This window comes from Natrix helvetica, assembly GCF_964273705.1.
Source record: "Natrix helvetica genome assembly, chromosome: 1".
Classification (NCBI taxonomy): domain Eukaryota; kingdom Metazoa; phylum Chordata; class Lepidosauria; order Squamata; family Natricidae; genus Natrix; species Natrix helvetica.
This window is the reverse complement of record NC_138548.1, coordinates 61818012-61837040: the sequence shown is the minus strand read 5'-3', so window position 1 is coordinate 61837040 and position 19029 is coordinate 61818012. Positions and strand designations below refer to the sequence as shown.

Sequence of the window (19029 nt, the reverse complement as noted above, 5' to 3'; positions counted from 1 at the left end):
CTAGGCAATATTTAAGATTTTTGCATAGGAAAAAAAGTGATTTAGAAAGCACTAGAAAGTGATTTTTGAATAATAAAACATTGACTATGTTTTTCAATTTATTCTTGAGTAATTTTATAGGTATAAATGTCTGACCTTACTCAGTTATATTATATTTACCTGACAGGAAAAGAGACTCCTCCTTCCCCAAATAATTGCCTGAAAACATGGAAACATCATTTACTGAGAAGAGTTATAGAAGAAGGTTCTAGTGAAAGGGAATAAATAAATAAATAATGTGAATAATGGAAGAGCCTCAATCAGAGTCAAAAAACGGGCCCTTGTGTCAAGAGGAGCACATGAGTCCTCCTCTTGTGGTTCTCCCCATATAAAATAACTAGACACAAGGACAGTTTTTCCACAATGCCATCCCTCTGCTAAACAACTAATTCCCACAACACTCTTAAACTACCTAGAAGGACTGTGTTACTATTATCCCTCTAATCTTTCCTCTTATCTATTTCCTTATCTTCTTATGACTATAGCTTTGTTGCTTGTATCTTAAGACATATGTTGATTGCTTATTTAGTATCCTATGACTAACACTGAGTGTTGTGTCTTATAATTTATGATGATTGTATTTTATGATTATGATCATAATTTATCACTGAGAGCTTATGCACCAGAGACAACTTCCTTGTGTGTCAATCACAGTTGGCCAATAAAAAATTCTGTAATTCTATTCTGTTCTATTCTATTCTATTCTATTCTATTCTATTCTTCTGTAGATGGTGAATGTTGTCAGTAAAAACTCATTCTATGGAGTATTTCGATAGAGCCAGTACATAGATTATTCATGAAAGAGGCTGGGCCACTGTAAATCATAAGGATACTTACCTGAGAATAAGAGTCCCTGAACTCAGTAAGACTTATTGAGTCTGTCTGAATCTCACTTTTGCTTACCCTTCAGCATAAAGGCTGCCACTGATCTGTCTCATTTTTACAAATGTAACAAAAAAACTAAACTCTTTTCCACAGTTTTCATCCACGATAAATGATGCAAACTGACCTAAACAAATCCGTCTGTAGCATGGCAACAATGTAAAATACCTCCCTAGGAGTGAGAGTCACTGAATTCATTCTGTCCTTTTCATGAAGTCAGCTTCAATTTACAAACATTTACGAAAGTTTGTGCTTTTTAACAAAATCTGTTAGTGTGGAAAGGTTCTAGCAAAGGCATCCTGATGGTTGACTTCAATAGGATTCCCTTCAAAGTTGTGTTTCCTGACACCAGATTTTTGCAGTCTCTCTTTGAGTGTAAATCTACAATGTTTAGCTTTATCTGCATGTTTACAGAAATGCAGGTACTCCTCAATTTATGACTGTTCCTTTAGCAGTGGTTGAGAGCCTGGAAAAAACTGCAATCACACTTATGACTGTCACAGCATCCAGTTGGTCATGTGATAAGCAATGCTGGTGCATTTATGACCAGTTTCAGTATCTGCAGTCATATGTCCATGATCTGTTACCTTTTTTTTACAATTACTTGGAAAATAAATGGGATAGCTAGATTCATTTAACGACCATGTGATTTGCTTAGTGATCACAGTGATTCATTTAACAACTGCTGTAAAAATCATTGTAAAATTGACTTCTCACTGCAATGTCTTGGGGTGGAAATTCTGGTCATAATTTGAGGACTACCTATGGTTACATGCCATTTCTATCCTGGTTCTAATATATGATGATAGTCTAGCACTACCCTTTTATAATTCAGAGAATTCAGTGTAAAATTCATCTTAATTCATCAAATTAGGAATTACCATCTTAATTTATGAAACGCTGCTAGTTGATAAATATTTGGTTAACAAGTAGACAAGATGCATAGGGCTTTGCAATTACTTTAGAATGAAAATTATAGCAAAGGAAGTAGCTAAGGATTAGAAGTTGTGGTAGGATTTTGACCCTAAAGATCTGTAAAGCTATAAAACGCCAAACCTCTGTGGTCAGTAGATCTTTTGTTCATCTATTGATTTATGAGTCTAGTTATGCCTTCTGTTTGTGCTATGTTTAAGTGTTTGGCCTTCAGATGATTGGTCAGCAGATTAATGGGCAAATGATTAGTGTTAAACTGTCAACTTTTTTATTTGCTAGGGCAAATGGATCCTTGCTTTGCAGAAATGTGAACTGTAATAATTCCTCTTAGAAATTCCAAAGCAAAAGAGAAGGGAGAAATATCTGTAGTGAACCTAAGCTAATATTCATGTGAAGACATTTCTGAAGGATAAATGTGAGCTGTATATTTCTGCTTTCAATTTTTCATGTTGTGCTTCCTCTAATTTTTTCTTTTTAGTAATGGTGACATTCGTGACAGTAGAATGCAGTTTTATTAAATGGCCCATAGTTAAAATGCATGCATACTACATACATACATAATATTTGCAATGCTATTCCTTTTCAGGGTGAGCAGTGTGTCACAGAGTACAGAAAATATGTAAGAAATATTAAGCCCAAAATATTAAAGGTCTGAGATAAGAGAAAGAAACATGGCTAAAACTAGGATAGCTTTCTCCAGCCAGGGTCCATCTATCCAATTTATTTATCCTGAGAGAAATAATCCCACATTTCTGCAAATGCATGTCACTGGACTGATTTTTTAGGATATGCCTACACTTTAGACCTAGCATTAGCACTCAGATTTATATTCCACTTCACAATCCTTTGCAGTCCTCTCTATGTGGTTTACTGTTGCTCCCAACAATCTGGATCCTCATTTCATTGACCTCAGAAGGATGGAAGGCTGACCTTGAACCAGTCTGAATTGAACTCCTGGCAATCAGCAGAATTAGCCTGCAATACTGCATTCTAACCATTGTGACACCACTTAGCTTTCTGTTTGAAGTGAAGTTGGCTTATATGATCTAGGCCTTTCTAGAAATGATTCAGAACAGCATTGCTCCAAAGGGCCTTCAGTGATGCGTAATGCCTGAAATGATTGTAACAATGGTTTTATGATGATGTAATTTTTTATTTTTATATCTTGATTATTGTAAATGGCCAACTTTAACCCTAACCGCCAAGAATGGTGGGTAAGATATTAGATGGATGGATGGATGGATGGATGGATGGGTAGGTAGGTAGAGATAATACCAACATTATTTAATATGCTACTTTCCAATATTCTGCCCTTACAAACTGTGCTTGCTTGCACCACATCTATTTACCTTCATGCATCATCTTTTGTTCTTTCAACTTCTTATCTCTATTTTTGACAATTTCATCAACTCCATCTAAGCACAACTTTCTCAATTGTCCCATTCCTCCCAACACATTCATTCTTTCTTCATAAAGAAAATCTTCAACTGCTCTAACCAATCACTTTAACCAACACATCTCAATATAATTATATTATGACTTATTATTTTATTTTATCACACACACTCCTTAAATATCTCAGCATTTTTTAGAGGCAGAGTCTTAGCATCCAAAAGAATGCATTAAAGCGCTCATTTTGTTTACCAAATCCCTCCCAACCCTTTATGTGCAAAGTTGTGAAGCTTTTATATAATATGAATCAGACTCTTGGTTTTTGGTTCTTGTTCTGTTTTTGGTCTAGGTTTTCCCCCCTCCTAGGAACTCATATAACCAGTTTATTCTGATGAGCAACAGCTAAACATTTTTAGATCATGAATTCAAGAAGTCTGATACTCCAGATGTCTTTTTGACATTTCTGACATATAGCATCTTGGACTCAAATAGCAATTTAATTAACTCTTGTGCTAGTTTCAACAGCAAATCGATAGATTCAGTGGGAGCTTTTTACCCAGTTTCCTTTTGCTTGACTTCTTTGGAACCCCTCTCTTTTACCCATTTCCACTACTTATTCATTTCTGCCTTAATTAGATATAATTTTCTTTCACACTATAATATTTTACTCCATGTCTACCCTTTAGGTCCTTTTCCCACTGATCATTGAGCATCCATTGTTTCTGTTTGGGGGTCTTTTTCTGCCAATAATACTACCTATATTTCAGTATAGTGTGAAAAAAAGCACATTGTAGCTTGGCATCTACAATACCCTAGTGTTGTCTTTAACCCCCTCAAACTAAACCTCATCATTTTAGCCATTGTCTATCCACTGCAGGATGAAGGCCTCATCCACATGTCCCAACCAATATGATCCTGAGTTTTCTTTTGCCAATTGGGCCCACAATACTTGCTGATATTGTCGATCCATAACTTATATATAAACTTAATTAATTAATTTTTTGTAAGTGCCTAGAGTCAACTGAATGTCAGTGGACGGCCATATAAATTCTCTAAATAAATAAACAAATACGTTCATGCTAAAAATGTTAGTTTTCCAAGTGCTGTAAGATTCAGGCTTTCTTGCATGCTCTGGTGTTCTTATACAATAATACGCGGGTGATACTGGTGACATTTCTCATTAATGACAATGTTTCAAGATTTCAGTCATTTTTAAAGAATTGTAAAGGATTTCCAAGCCTTTGTATAGTAGAAGTGAGGAAGGGTTCCGAGTCTCTAATAAAAGTCTCCTATTCCATAAATACAGCGATTTTACATCATAATTGCTATATTATTTGTCAATGTTTTGCTTTTGCCCACTTTTTAGGTACAATTAGTGTCGTTAATCACACTATAGTAGCAGTCAAGTGGTGGTGGGCAATTTGTACTCCTGTTTCATAAGAAATATTTAATATTCCATTCTAATCTAGGATATTAATGTGATGAATTTGTAAATATTTGCAGGCTCAAGCCTATTTGAAGATTGCTGCTGAAATAGTGAAAAGACTGTCACTTTTTCCAATTTGAAGTCATCATTTTGAAGAACTGCACCTTGGATTTTAGGATTGAGCTGTGATAATGTAGCAAAATAAATAACAAATGTTTTATGACTGTGTATTATGGAAAGTTTTTCAGTTACATATTTTAATATTCATATTTAGATTCTTTAAAGTTAAAGATAGTGTTCCAGCAAGTAATCTTTCGGTACTTTAGAGACCGATAAACTCATTAGGACATAAGATTTCATGGATTACAATTTATTTAATCAGAGGCATTGAATATAGTCTTGAGAATGTAGTACTGTATCAGATGCACTGAGTATAGTCCAGAGAAAGAATTATTACACGCGAGGGAGATGGCCCATTCAAAAATATGATAAATAAATAAACAAATTACATATACCGTCAGCTAAGATGGGTCTAAAAAATTCATGATGGCTGTGAATGTGAAGATTTAAAGCATTTGTTTAGTACTTTCTAACATAAGATCAATTAAAAACCTAACTATTTTGTGGAGCTCAATATCATCCATTTAACTGTCAATCATTTATGAAACATGGAAGTTTTTTTTAGAGGGCGGTGACCCAAACCTATATTTATTACAGAGATTAAGAAATATCAAAAGGATCAACATATGCAGGGAACAATTTGTTCTTCATACGTCTAAAATACAGATACTGGTTTGGATACAAACTATGACTAAATGAATTTTTCCATCCATGAAAGGCATTAGATGCAGCCGTGAATTTACATTGGCAAGATTAAGAGGGCAACTGATCTTTGTCAATTTCTCTTTTTCTTATGGAGTAACTCTGTTTGGAGCACTCCAAAGCTTGTTCCAGCAAATTGTGAGACATTCTAAAAGTGATGTTGGAACTTCAGAGTAAAGTATAGTCAGCCAAGATCATCTTGCTTTTCCTTCCTGCTGGTAAAGAGTTGGGGAACTTTCGATGCTCCAGGTATTGCAGAACTGCAATTTGGGCCATCACACATCACCCATTTCTTAATCTGACTACAACTACTAGGATTTTCACTTCAGCAACACTTTGAGAGCTTACCTGGGCTAGCATCATAGTTCTGCTCATGGAATGGTCCAAGTAGAGCTGATCTATATTAGATCTTCTAACTTTTCCCACTGATTTAATCAAGTACTGTATGAAGATTTTGTGCCAGTCCCTGTCTTTCATTTCAACCTGTCTTACAAAGTTATGGTGAGGATAAAATGAAGGGGAATGCCCATAATTTAATCTTTCATATGAATGCTTAAATATATGTGTAGTAAATTTAAAATAAATAATGGGACTAAAAAGGAAATTGTTAACATAGTCTGGAATCAACATAGCAAAAATTTGTTCTACCGTGAAGAGTTATTGTGAAATTGCCAGAAATTATTTATTTTGAGATGTAAAGAACTCTTTTTAACTTCTGTGCGTTATTCTGTGTCAGTTGAAGCTTGATAAATCCCATTTTGTAATTGTTTTAGCAAATTGTTCATTTTGTTATATCAAGCATGAATAAACTCAACATTCAGTAGCAAACTCTTCATTAAAATAGAAGCATCAGATTACCGATCAGAGAAGAAACAGGTGATAAAAATTAAGCACTGATCACTGAACATATGATTATAGTTTCATAAGAGAGTAATAGCCCCAAATACATAAACAGTATATCTAATTGCCAATTTTTATCCAGCACATAGAGATATACTGTATATTTCATTATTATGTGCAGGTTTATAAACATGTACATACATGTGCATACTAAAAGTTTTACTGACTATGCTAAACCACATGTTAATTCAGGTTACTACTATTTTTCTTTTATATATATGAATTAAGGAACACAAATCAAAATGCATAAATTCATTGTTAAATTCCTAGTACTAGTACACTTTACGGAAGTTGGTTGGTATTTCCTTGTCATTGCTAATTGTTTGAGAGCTGGTTTACTCTGTTTTAATTTTAAAGTTTTCCATTTGTGTTTTATTGGACGGGTTGTAAATTAAGTAAATAAAGTAAAAAGATACACAAATATATAATATTTAACTGAGCAAGATTGTATGAATTTAAGAATTCAAGTTGATTTTATTCTCTAACAAATTTCTGTTATTATTTGGTATTATGCTTTATGAATTCAAATGATTAGAGTTGTAGTACAGTTAATGTGAAGAGCTGGATAAATTTTCCTGGCTCTTTGGGGGGGGGGGGAGGTTGTTTTGTTTTTTTGCTCAGTCTGACACAGTGTAGAACTTGGGCGACTTTCATAATAGCCAACCTAAGATTAGATTAAGAACATGCCATTATATTCAGATCCCTCTTTTTTGTAGCTTCCACTGATGTGATATCAGTTTTGATGGGATCTCAGTGATGTGTGTGCAAATAGCATATTTTGGAATCTGGGATTCATTTTGATTTTGTACTCTGGGCAGAGTGTCATATCATGACAGATATGCCATTATTCATTGTATAGTCAAGTGCTATTGGGGGATTTGGGTAAGATTAATGTTAATGGCTCATTTCAGATTCTGTCAAAATTCACTTCTCTTCATTCAGACTTACTAATAAGCTGTGGTTTTTTTAGCCAAAAACTCAGTTAATAGGTAGCTACTTGGAAAAATGCCAAATCCTACAGTAGGACCAAGGATCACCTAATAAAACTGTTCAGAAGGAGATTTAGAAAAGACTAAGCTAAGTATTGCTTAGCCATGCATAATTAACCCATGGCACTCATTATCAAAGGATATGATGACTAGAAAAGGAGATTGGATAAATTCAATTTTTCAAAATCTGTTAGCTTTTATACTTAATATTCTCTTTGCGTGAGGGGTTTATATTTCTAAATACTAGTTACAGGAGAGGGACATGTGTCCTTGAAGCCACCAAGTAGTTTAACTCAAAAGACATTTTACTTTGAACTTCACTTTTTAGATGACTTATTGTCTCCATTCTGCTTTTTCTTCTTTCTTGCTCTGAATGTATTGTAGGGATTTACCTACTAATCTCCACAACTGTTTGAGAGATGAGTAAGGTGAGAGGGTCTGTTGCATCCTTATGTCAGTTACTTCTGAATTTATGTCATTAGCAACAATAATTACATTCCATACTTTCACAATTCATGTAAATGAGACTAGTGTAATAACACTTCTCTTTAAGGGAGAAAGATGTAATTTGATGGACAGTAGTCCATACAATGCTGATAAAAGTCCACAGAAAACATTGTTAATTTGAATTTTGAAAAACTTGTGTGTTTAGCAATCTTACTGCAGTTCAGGCATTGATAAACCTCTGCAAAGTTTTTGTGCCTTTTAATATAATAATGTCAATATTTATGTAGATGTTTCTGAAGATTAGTTGGCTGTTGTCCTGTGGGAGGCAGGGGCTACCCTATTTTCTATTTTTAATCCTAACCTCAGTAGACTTGTATTTATGCACTTCAAGCAATTACAAGATTCAAGCTGATTTCCTATATGTTAATTGCTTGTTTGTTTCCAGGTTATCTTCCCCACTCACCAAACCTTAAGAGTATCTTTTACATATTCTAACATAATTGACTGGAAGGATGGGTTATTTTTATTACTTCATATGGGTTTGTTCACTGTAGTAAAACTACAACAGTATAAATGAATAAAGCAATGAACATCATATTGCACTACGTATGTATTTAAAAGCAAGTTTGCACATTGTTTTCAAGAGCAAACAACACATTTTCCATTCCCTTTGTAACTCTGAATAGTTTTGATCAGTGATGTGATGGCATACAGGTTAAGTAAGGCAGCTGTTCATAATTTTATATGAAATTTCGTAGGATTGTGCAAATCAAGTCTGTTCTGATTCACATCAGGTGAATTGATTCAAATTGAATCTGATTTCAAAAGGCAACTTGTTCTGGAGGGGGAAAAAACAGCATTTCTGAACATGTGCAAAAAGTCAATTTGACAACCAGTCAATTTGATAATGTGGTCCAATTTAGAAGATCTATATTAAATTCATATTTATTTAATGTTTATTTGTTAGGTAGATAGCCCATGTGAATTGAATGTCTGAACTGAATCCCAATAAATTGTTTATCAAAGATGTCAAACTTTTAATTCACTGTTGTCCGTGATGTATTTGTCATATTCTTTTGAAACATTAGGTGTAATCTGTGAGGCAATTTTTGAAAGCCCTCTGCTATAGTAGCATCTATAACCATTTTGGGATAGTACCGTGTTTCCCCGAAAATAAGCCACGCCCTGCTAATAAGCCCAATCGGGCTTTTCAGAGCATGCACCACAATACGCCCTCCCCTGAAAATAAGCCCGCCCCCAGTCCCCGCCATTAACACTGTACCACCTACCGGTACAGCTTCCGGGGCAAAAAGAGGGCTCGCCGCAAAAACAGCGGCAGGCCAGCAATGTGATCACCCCCTCCTGCCTGTTCCTTCTCGTGCAAAAAAACACCGCCCACCCCAACTGCAAAGGCAGCCTGCCTGGTTCCCTTCCTCGCGTTCCTCGCCATTGTGCTCAGGGAAGCGGCTGGTGAAAAAAAAAACTTCTCACGAGTTCAATCAAACATCTTGAAATCGCGAGAAGTTTTTTTTTTTTTACCAGGGGCTTCCCTGAATATAATGTCGAGGAATGCAACAAAGCTAGAAAGGTAGGAGGCACGCCCCGCGGCCCAACACCGCCCACTTTGCCCCAATGGTAAAGGCAGCCTGCCTGGTTCCTTTCCCCGCCGTCCCTTTAACGAGGGGCGGCAGGTGGGGTGGGGGGGAGAAGCGAGGCACGCCTCCTACCTTTCCAGCTCCGTCGTGTTCCTCGCCCTTTCGCTGATTGAATCCCCTTGTAAAAAAATCTCATTAGTTCAACTCGCGAGATCTTTTTTTACAAGGGGATTCAATGAGCGAAAGGGCGAGGAACGCAACAGAGCTGTCAGTCTCTGGTAGCGCTAGGACACACGTCTCGCTTCTCCCCCCCCACCTCTCCCCCCTCACTAAAGGGACGGCAGGAGAGGGAACCAGCCAGGCTGCCTTTATCATTGGGGCGAGGTGGGCGGTGTTGGGCTGCGATGCGCACCTCTTTCCAGCTTCATCACGTTCCTCGCCCTTTCGCCCATTGAATCCCCTTGTAAAAAAAATCTCATTAGTTCAACTCGCGAGGTTTTCCTACAAGGGGATTCAATGGGCGAAAGGGCAAGGAACGTGATGAAGCTGGAAAGATAAGAGGTGTACCTCACAGCCCAACACCGCCCACCTCGCCCCAATGATAAAGGCAGCCTGGCTGGTTCCCTCTCCTGCCGTCCCTTTAGTGAGGGGGGAGAGGTGGGGGGGAGAAGCGAGACGCATGTCCTAGCGCTACCAGAGACTGACAGCTCTGTTGCGTTCCTCGCCCTTTCGCTCATTGAATCCCCTTGTTAAAAAAACCTCGCGAGTTGAACTAATGAGATTTTGGAAGACTCTCTGTCCGGCAGCCAGCCCACCATAGAGAGCACTCCTAGAGCGGCCGATGCTGAAAGACTCGGCCCCGAGTTTTGAAATTGCGCGGAGCGGAGCGGGGCGGCGGCGGGCAGCAGCAGCCAGCGGCGGTGGCCTGGGAGAGCTGCGCAAGGGCTTGGTGAGGCTGCGGGCGGAACAGGCGCTTGTGCAACCCACTTCTCCAGCCGGGCAGAGCTCCATGCACTGACCTAGGGGGTATCCCGAATGTGCCAAGCCGCGGGAGCTGGAGGGCGGGCAGAGCGCCACATGGCTTGGCACCTTAGGGATTACCCCCTAGGTCAGTGAATGGCGCTCTTCCCGGCTGGAGAGGGGATTTGCCGGGCGGCTGCTCGTGAGCATGGTTACCTCATGGCTGCTTCGCCGCTGAGGCTGTGCCCGGCTCTTCGGGAGCCAGTTCACAAGGGAGCAGCCGCCCGGCAGCCCCAAAACAATAAGCCCTCCCTGATAATAAACCCAAGGGCATATTTCGTGGGGCAAAAGAAAATAAGCCCCTGGCGTATTTTCGGGGAAACACGGTATATTCCAAAATTTCTTCCTTTTGGTCATGCTGATTGACAATTGTAGAGGGTGAAGGATCCTAGTTGGAGAAGATTTTTGAAGGAAGCAGGTAGGACAGTAATGGCTAAGCTCATGCGCGCGCACACCCATAATGCAATGCATATGTGACCTCCCCATGTGTGCCCAACCCCTGTGCATGTATGCATGACCTCCCCATGTACACCCCATGCATGCATGACCCCCATGTGCACCATGTGCATGTGACCCCATATGTGACCTGTATGACCCAGCATATGCATGCATACACCCAATGCATGCCCCCACCCCTCCACATGCATGCACATCTCCCACATGCGCCCCGTCCCCGTGCATGTGTGGCAGAGACCCCAAAACCAGCTGGCTGGCGGGAAGCGCATGCGTAGCTGAGCTGAGGCAATGGCTTGCGTGCCCACAGAGGGCTCTGTGTGCCATAGGTTCGCATCACGGAGGTAGGGAAACTGCTATACATTCTCAGGGGTCAATCCATTAGCACATGCAGTTTTATGGAAATGTAGAGGTAAGAGCCATAGACAAAATGTAGCTTATTGCCAAAGATGATTCATTTACAAAATCTCCTCAACTTACAACAATTCATTTAGTGACTATTCAAAGGTACCACAGCACTGAAAGTGACTTATGACTATTTTCTCACTTATGACCATTGCAGTATCTCCATGGTTACGTGATCAAAATTCAGACACTTGGCAATTGACTCCTATTTATTACAGTGGCAGTGTCCTAAGGTCATGTGATCCCGTTTTGTGACCTGACAAAGTCAATGGGGATTCACTTAACAACCATGTTACTAACTTAGCAATTGCAGTGGTTGACTTAACAACTGGCAATAAAGGTCATAAAATGAGGCAAAGCTCACTTAACAAAAGTCTCACTTAGCAACAGTAATTATGGTCATAAGTTGATGGCTACCTATATAATAGCATTGCAACTAGGATTTTCTTCAGTAGGATTCCACCACCATTGGTAGACAGAGCAGCTTGAGTAGAAGGACTGATTTTAGTCATAAAAATAAATGAATGGGAAAATATTTTCCTTTCAAACCAGCTCTCATAGCTGCTGTTCCTTTATTTTTAAAAATAGTTTTTGTGTTTTGTGTCCTTTAAATGTTCTTCAGTTTGGCCTCACCATAAATATGCACTTAATTTGGGGGTGTAGGAACGTATACATTTCCAACTGCTCTCAGTAATGGGATGATGTCTTAAATCAAGGTATTGTGATGGTACAAAAATAGTTATGTAAAAGTATAAACCATGCAGTGCAATTAAACGTTTCCTACAAAGTACAAAGAGTAGCCATGAGATAATTGTGTACATCACATAATTGCCCTTTTTGTGTAATTAAATGTGTATTTCTCATGCTGATTTCCTAAGAGCTTTATTTTTAGTCCCTATTCTAAATAAAACCACAGATCAGGGAGCAAATGTAGCCTTATAAATGTATCTGCACACAATTTAAGAGTAGCACTGAGGTTTTTAAAATCCTTTTTTTCTGAAATATTGATAAATGCATTGCCACAATTTGGTTACACTTAGCAATCAAAACTATCAATAGATTGTTCCTTTTTTAAAAATAAGTAATTTCTATTAAACTTTTTACAAAACAAAACATAAAAAACCAAATTCAACATCCATTCTTCCCATTCCTAAGACATCGGTATATCCCATTTTGTTTATCATCTTACATACTTTCCATTTGTTTTACATTTACAATTTCCTCTTTACATTTATAATTCCTATAACCTAATATTTACATATATAAATATTCTACTTTCATTCGTTATTTCTATTCCACTGATACCATTTATCCCATACTGTATAACAGGGGTGTCCAAACTTGGCAACTTTAAGACTTGTGGACTTCAACTCCCAGAATTCCCCAGCCAGCTGCTGGCTGGGGAATCTGGGAGTTGAAGTCCACAAGTCTTAAAGTTGCCAAGTTTGGACACCCCTGCTGTATAATATACTTTATCTTGCAGTTTAAAAATTAATTTGACCATTTCCGCGCAGTCCATTATTTTTTTAATTATGTTTTCGGAGGGTATGCTGTCTAATTTCCAATTTTAGGCATATGTTATTCTTGCTGCTGTCAGTATGTGAATTATGATATAATTGATTTCCTTTGCAAACGTTCCTCTATCCCTAACAAAAACATCTTCAGTTTAAATTGAATTTGAAGGCCTGTTATTTCTTGCAACCAAATTCTTATTTTACTCCAATATTTCCTCGCTTCCGGACAAGTCCATCACATGTGGAAGTATGAACCGTGTTTGTGTTTACATTTCCAGCATCTGGAGCTCAAATTTGGGTAAATTTTTGCCAGTCTTGCCAGTGCTAGATGCCAATGGTAAAATGTTCTGACCCCCCTTCCTCCATTGCCCACACAGCACACACACTCCGGAACAGTACAAGGGAACAAGGTTTATTACACGAACAGACAAGAGGTTTCGTGGCAGCAAGCCACCAAGACAAAACTCACAGGGACAGAACACAAAAGCAGCTATCCAGCTTGCCAGGATCCCAGACTAGAGCTTCTGGCATAAGTCCTTTGTTGACTGCTACGCAGAGCCTCTCCAGAGTCAACCCTTTTATAACCTAAAAAGGGCGTCTCCCAAACAGCACCTGAGAGCTCTTTACTGCCTATAATTACGCCCACGCTCCTTGCGTCTCTGGGCGCGCCCGAAACGGGCATCTAGAAACGCCCTGCTAAGTTCTGAGTCACTGTCACATGAGTCCTCCCCGCTGCTCCAAGGCAGGGCATCGGGAGTCCTCCTCCTCTGGCTCTCACCGCTGCTCCATGCCTCTGGCGCCACCTGGTGGCCGACCAGACTCTCGGATCCCTGCTCAGCCTCCGAATCCTGTCCAGGATCGCCCATCTCCTCTGGAGCTGACTCGTATGGACTATCACTCTCGGAGTCTGGTGGCAGCGGCAGCGGCACCGGCTGGGCCACAACAGTAAAACATATTATATAAGTTTTCTTTGTATGAAGCCGACATCGTTAATTTATAATTTTCAGTCCACAACTGTTCTCAATCCTCTAATTTAGGGGTGTCCAAACTTGGGAACTTTAAGACTTGTGGACTTCAACTCCCAGAATTCCCCAGCCACCCATGCTGGCTGGGGAATTCTGGAAGTTGAAGTCCACAAGTCTTAAAGTTCCCAAGTTTGGACAGCCCTGCTCTAATTGAATGCTGTAGCCAAAGTTTCTTGCCCAAACTATCATATTTCCTTTGACTATTTCCTCTTCCCTTTCAAATTTTAATAAATAGGCATAGATTTTGGTTATAAATTTTTCCTCAGTTCCGAATAATATTTTGTCTAAAAACTACCAATAGATTGATATTGTGCTTTGGAACACACCATACAGTAGAGAGCAGTTTAGAACCAAATTTTATCCAAACAATTGGAGAATTGGCAACTAATTTTCCTATCCTGAATATTTTTTACAGTTGTATTATAATTGATTTGTAAGGCTGATTTTGGAACTTCAGAAATTTTTGAGAAAATTCTATTATTTTGATGTAATGTTTCAATAAAGTTATCCCATGTAAAGGTAAAGGTTCCCCTCGCACATATGTGCTAGTCTTTCCCGACTCAAGGGGGCGGTGCTCATCTCCATTTCAAAGCCAAAGAGCCAGCGCTGTCCAAAGACCTCTCCGTGGTCATGTGGCTGGTATGACTAAATGGCGAAGATGTCTCTGTGGTCATGCATGGCCAGCATGACTAAATGCTGAAAGTGCACAGAACACTGTTACCTTCCCATCAAAGTGATCCCTATTTTTCTAGTTGCATTTTTACATGCTTTTGAACTGCTAGGTTGGCAGAAGCTGGGACAAGTAACGGGAGTTCACTCCGTTACGTGGCACTAGGGATTCGAACCGCCAAATTGCCGAACTTTCTGATCGACAAGCTCAACATCTTAGCCACTGAATCACCGTGTCCCTTCCCATGTAACTTGTACCAAATATACCCCATGTATCTTGTACCAAATATATTATGCAGACATACTGTCTATTAATACTGTATTATATGAAAGTATGTAAGCATAAGAGATGTACATAAATAACATCTTTCTCCACATATAAAATGTATGCAGTTTAAAAAAATATGATCTTGGGCTTCACTGCTCTTAACTGCAGCTGTAAATAGATAAATGCTTTGGATCAGTGGCATTCACTTCATTTTTTTCAAAAAAAATCAATGGGTGAATACTAGTCATTAAAAAGAGGTTTAACACTTGTGCTTATTCTGCAGCTGTTCCAACCTGACTTTTTCTGTCATACCCTCTTAACTGCTTGTCTGTATTTTACAGTAATAGGTAGAACGGCCAAAATAGAGCTGTGTGTAGAATCGTGATTGTTGCTCTTCTACTATATTTATGGACTCTAGTTTCAGATCTGGAAGGATAAATTTACAAATTATGAATAATTTTCTGAATTGCAGAAACATTTACAGAGAAGTAACAGAGAACAGTAAGTTGTCAGGTTATAAAACCAAGGAAGGCTTAATTCCTTCTCTTCCCCAGTGCTTCCATATGTGGCTTTTGATACCCTTTCTGGTGCTGTAACAAAACAATTTTGTGGTGCTCCCTAAAGGGTTCCAATATTGCCAATCATCCTGAAGATGAATGCATGGGATAAATGGAGCTGCTATAAGATTGTTTCCCACATTCCTAGGTCTTAAAAAGGTTAAGTGAGTCATAGTTCTATTCTGGAGCAACTAGCTTGATGCTGAGCTTCAGCCAGTTTCAGTCGTTGCTCATTTTAAGCCACCTCTGAAAGAGTGCATCTTCTGTTTTGAACATAATGTAATTTTCTTCCTCTTATTGGTATTTCAGTTACTCTGTTTAAATATTGTGTGACTGTATTGCAGAAATGAGCTGTCAGAAATAAGGGAAATGACAAAAGCATTGAATGAAAACCCTATGTTCTGTTTGTAATGCAATCATTCTGAAAGTGGGAATAATTGAAGCCTTTAGCTTCCTTTTACATGAAATTCTGAAAAAAAACTGAAAAATAGATGCTTGCAATAAAAGGAAAGGATAGGCGAGCTCTTTAAAGGTGGTAAAAAGGAAGTGCATGATATGCATATGAATCTTCTCCTGTTTAAATGATGAGATGGTCTCAGGGCTATTTCACATTTTTACCAGTCACTGGCATCACGGGTTCATCATTTGGTCCTCACTAAGGACCAGTAGCCTATGGTGAATGAATAGTGACATTGAAAAGAAGAGTTCATAATATAAGTGGTGCACATGTATACCTAGAATGATCCTTTCTGTTTCTTTTGAAAACTTTTCTGAGTGGAAAGTAACACTGTCCTGCTTTACTGCATTTTATTGAGAAAATAAAGTTTTGAATGAATACCTTTACTAACGCTTGCTTTTCCAATCCATAGTGGATGTATTGCAAATGGATATGTGAAATGGGGAAAAAAATGTCAGTATGACATTTTTAAAAGACTCCCTATATTTCTGCCTCCAATTGATTAACATCATGTTATTAGACATGGCTTCAATTCTAAAACAGACATCACAGTGACTGATCAGTGCTTTGATGATGGGTTGGGTTTTTTTGCAGAAAGAAATGCTGCTAGTAAAACAGGAATACTGAATCCTGCTACTTGCTTTCTTTACCCAAACTACCGGTGATTATTCTTCCAGGAGGCCCAGAGGTTAACATAAATCATACTAAACAGAACACGACTTGCAGAGGCTGTGGAAATGACTGGTTTCAGCATCTCACCATTGCCTCTGCATCCCATCAACTGATTATTTGGTGACATCCAGGGGGAGGCAAGGCAACCTTTTGATCACTAGACCTATATTAACATTTGGGGGGAGAGCAGCAGCCACGCCAGATGGTGAAAATGATGCAAAATGAGTGGGTCCATGTCACACTTGTGAATGTGTCAGCATTAGGAGGAGGAGGAGGTTTTTTGGGAAGTCTGTTTTTAAAATCATTAAGGTTATTTTATGACTTATCTTACACTTCCTCATAAGGAAGCTGCTTCAGCTCCTTGATTGTAGCTCCCCTCTGAACCTTTTCTAACTTCCCTTATATCCCTATATTCCTTTTGGAAGGTGGCAACCAGAACTGTACACAGTATTTCATACATGGTTGCTGCTGTATTTAAGGCATAACATTCGTATCTCTATTTTCTATTTGTATCTATTTCTCTTACTTTATCTGTAGATTTTGTACCTTATTTATAAAGTATCTACTTTTCATTGCCATTCCTTAGAACATCTTCTCATGGAAGGTTGGTTATCAAATTAATTGATTGGTGAACCTGAAGAACAGAAATAGCTATTACTGGTGAAGTTTTGTTCAGGAAGAAACATGTATTCCTTTCCCACTGAAATGGACAGAACATAGTACTGAATACAATAACAATGACTGAACAGTTTCAAACTAATCCAATTGTGTTTTATATTAGCAAGGTTTGGGTAAGTAGGTGAGTATGTTGTAAGAAACATTCATTGGGGAAAGAAATTGCACCTTCTCTCTTTGATTTTCTTTCTCCCATTTATGTAATTAAGTTAATTTCATAAAACAAAATCAAGTACAAGGAGTTCTCGACTTATGACCACAATTGAGCTCAAAATTTCTGTTGCTAAGTGAAACATTTGTTAAGTGTATTTTGCCCCGTTTTATGATTTTTCTTGCCAGTTGTTAAGTGAATCACTGCAGTTGTTAAGTTGGCAACACAGTTATAAAGTGAACCTGGCTTCCCCATTGGCTTTGCTTGTAAGAAAGTCACAACAGTTGATCGCATGACCCAGGGACACTGCAATTGTCATAAATAGGAGCCAGTTGCCAAGCATCTGAATTTTAATCACATGACCATGGGAATGCTGAAATGGTCTTAAGTGTGAAAAATTGTAATAAGTCACTTCTTTCAGTGCCACTGTAACTTTGAACAGTCACTAAATGAACTGTTAGTTGAGGGCTACCTGCATAGTATGGTTTGGGTTGTTTTTTTTTAATCCTGCCAGTGTATGTATTCAGGCACTGTTCATGCCCTCTACATAACAAATCAAAGAAAGAAAAGAACTTTGTAGGTTGTTTTAACTTCTTGGAATGAAGTATTCAAAGTCCAGATTCAAGAACACTCCTTAAATTCTTTGCAGCATTTTCTAATGAAAAATGGCCAGCCTCTCACAAAATAGTCACATCTCACAAGATCTGTACTCTTGCATAAGACCTTGGGAAATTTCAGCTATATAATACCCTTTGATGTAAAAATATTGACACCTGAGGGATTGCATGAAATCATGCAGAGGCATCTGAACCAGAGGGGAAAAAATGTTGGACCCCTGATATACCCCAAAGGTGTTTTTTTTTTCAGGAGACAACTGGACTTTTTTGGTTTTTCTTTTGAAGACGTTCGCTTCTCATTCAAGAAGCTTCTTCAGCTCTGACAGGATAGTGGGCAATAGAAGTATTTATATTCCTTGCAGACAGCTGGTCATTTGCATTGTTTTAGCAGGTCATTAAAGTCACTTGGGGGTTTATCTGTGTCCTCAGGTTTACCTGAGGAGTGCTCCTGGTTCCTGTAGTCTGCAATTTTTCCTCTGGAAATCCATTCTTACTCCCACACCATTCAAAGGGAGTTCATCCCAAATTGTATAGCTAAAAGTCTGTACAGATTCTCAGTCATCCAGGTCATGGTCTCAAAGGTGGTTTTTCAGGAGGCAACTGGACTTCCTTGTTTTTTCTTTTGAAGACATTTCGCTTCTCATCCAGGAAACTCCTTCAGCTCTGACAGGATAGTGGCGAATGGAAGGATTTATATTCCTTGCAGACAGCTGGTCATTTGCATCCTTTGGGAGGGTTCTTGAAGCACTTGGACCCCTGAGGTATTTCTTTATCATAGAAAGCAGCCAGTGGGACAGCTTTAAAAAATTAACAGTGTTGGAATATCAAGCATGCAACCTTCACTGCTCTTAGACTACATTCAAATTAGATGTAGTTAACATAAGCATATTTCTGCGTACCTACAGTCTGTTTTTTATTGTATGTGTGTGTGTTACTGATTTTTTTTAAAATAGGAGCTTGCAGGTTTTTTTCTTTTGCTGATTCTAGAACACATAATAGTATATTTAGCACTGACATAACAATTCGTGGTTTTGATGTACTGTATTAACTACTATGAAAGGATTTATTAATGTGCCAACTCAATGACCCTTCACTAGACAGAACTAAACATCAGATTCTTA

At 38.5% G+C, this 19029-nt stretch overlaps 1 protein-coding gene across 4 annotated transcripts in view; it reads left to right on the top strand.

Annotated features, from left to right (window-relative positions):
- NUBPL (NUBP iron-sulfur cluster assembly factor, mitochondrial) overlaps positions 1 to 18603 on the top strand; it is a 79042-nt gene extending 60439 nt beyond the window's left edge. Inside the window, exons 11-12 of one of the 4 annotated variants that reach the window (XR_014173957.1) lie at positions 2134 to 2269; positions 4750 to 6842. Coding sequence is in view for 3 of the 4 variants with exons in the window: in XM_081937144.1 (XP_081793270.1) it covers positions 4750 to 4812 (63 nt within the window). In the remaining variant the exon portion in view is untranslated. Of the gene's footprint in view, positions 1 to 2133; positions 2270 to 4749; positions 6845 to 18536 lie in introns of those variants that run through there. The other 3 variants (XM_081937143.1, XM_081937144.1, XM_081937142.1) reach the window with 3 other exon arrangements.
- Positions 18604 to 19029: the final 426 nt, after the last annotated feature.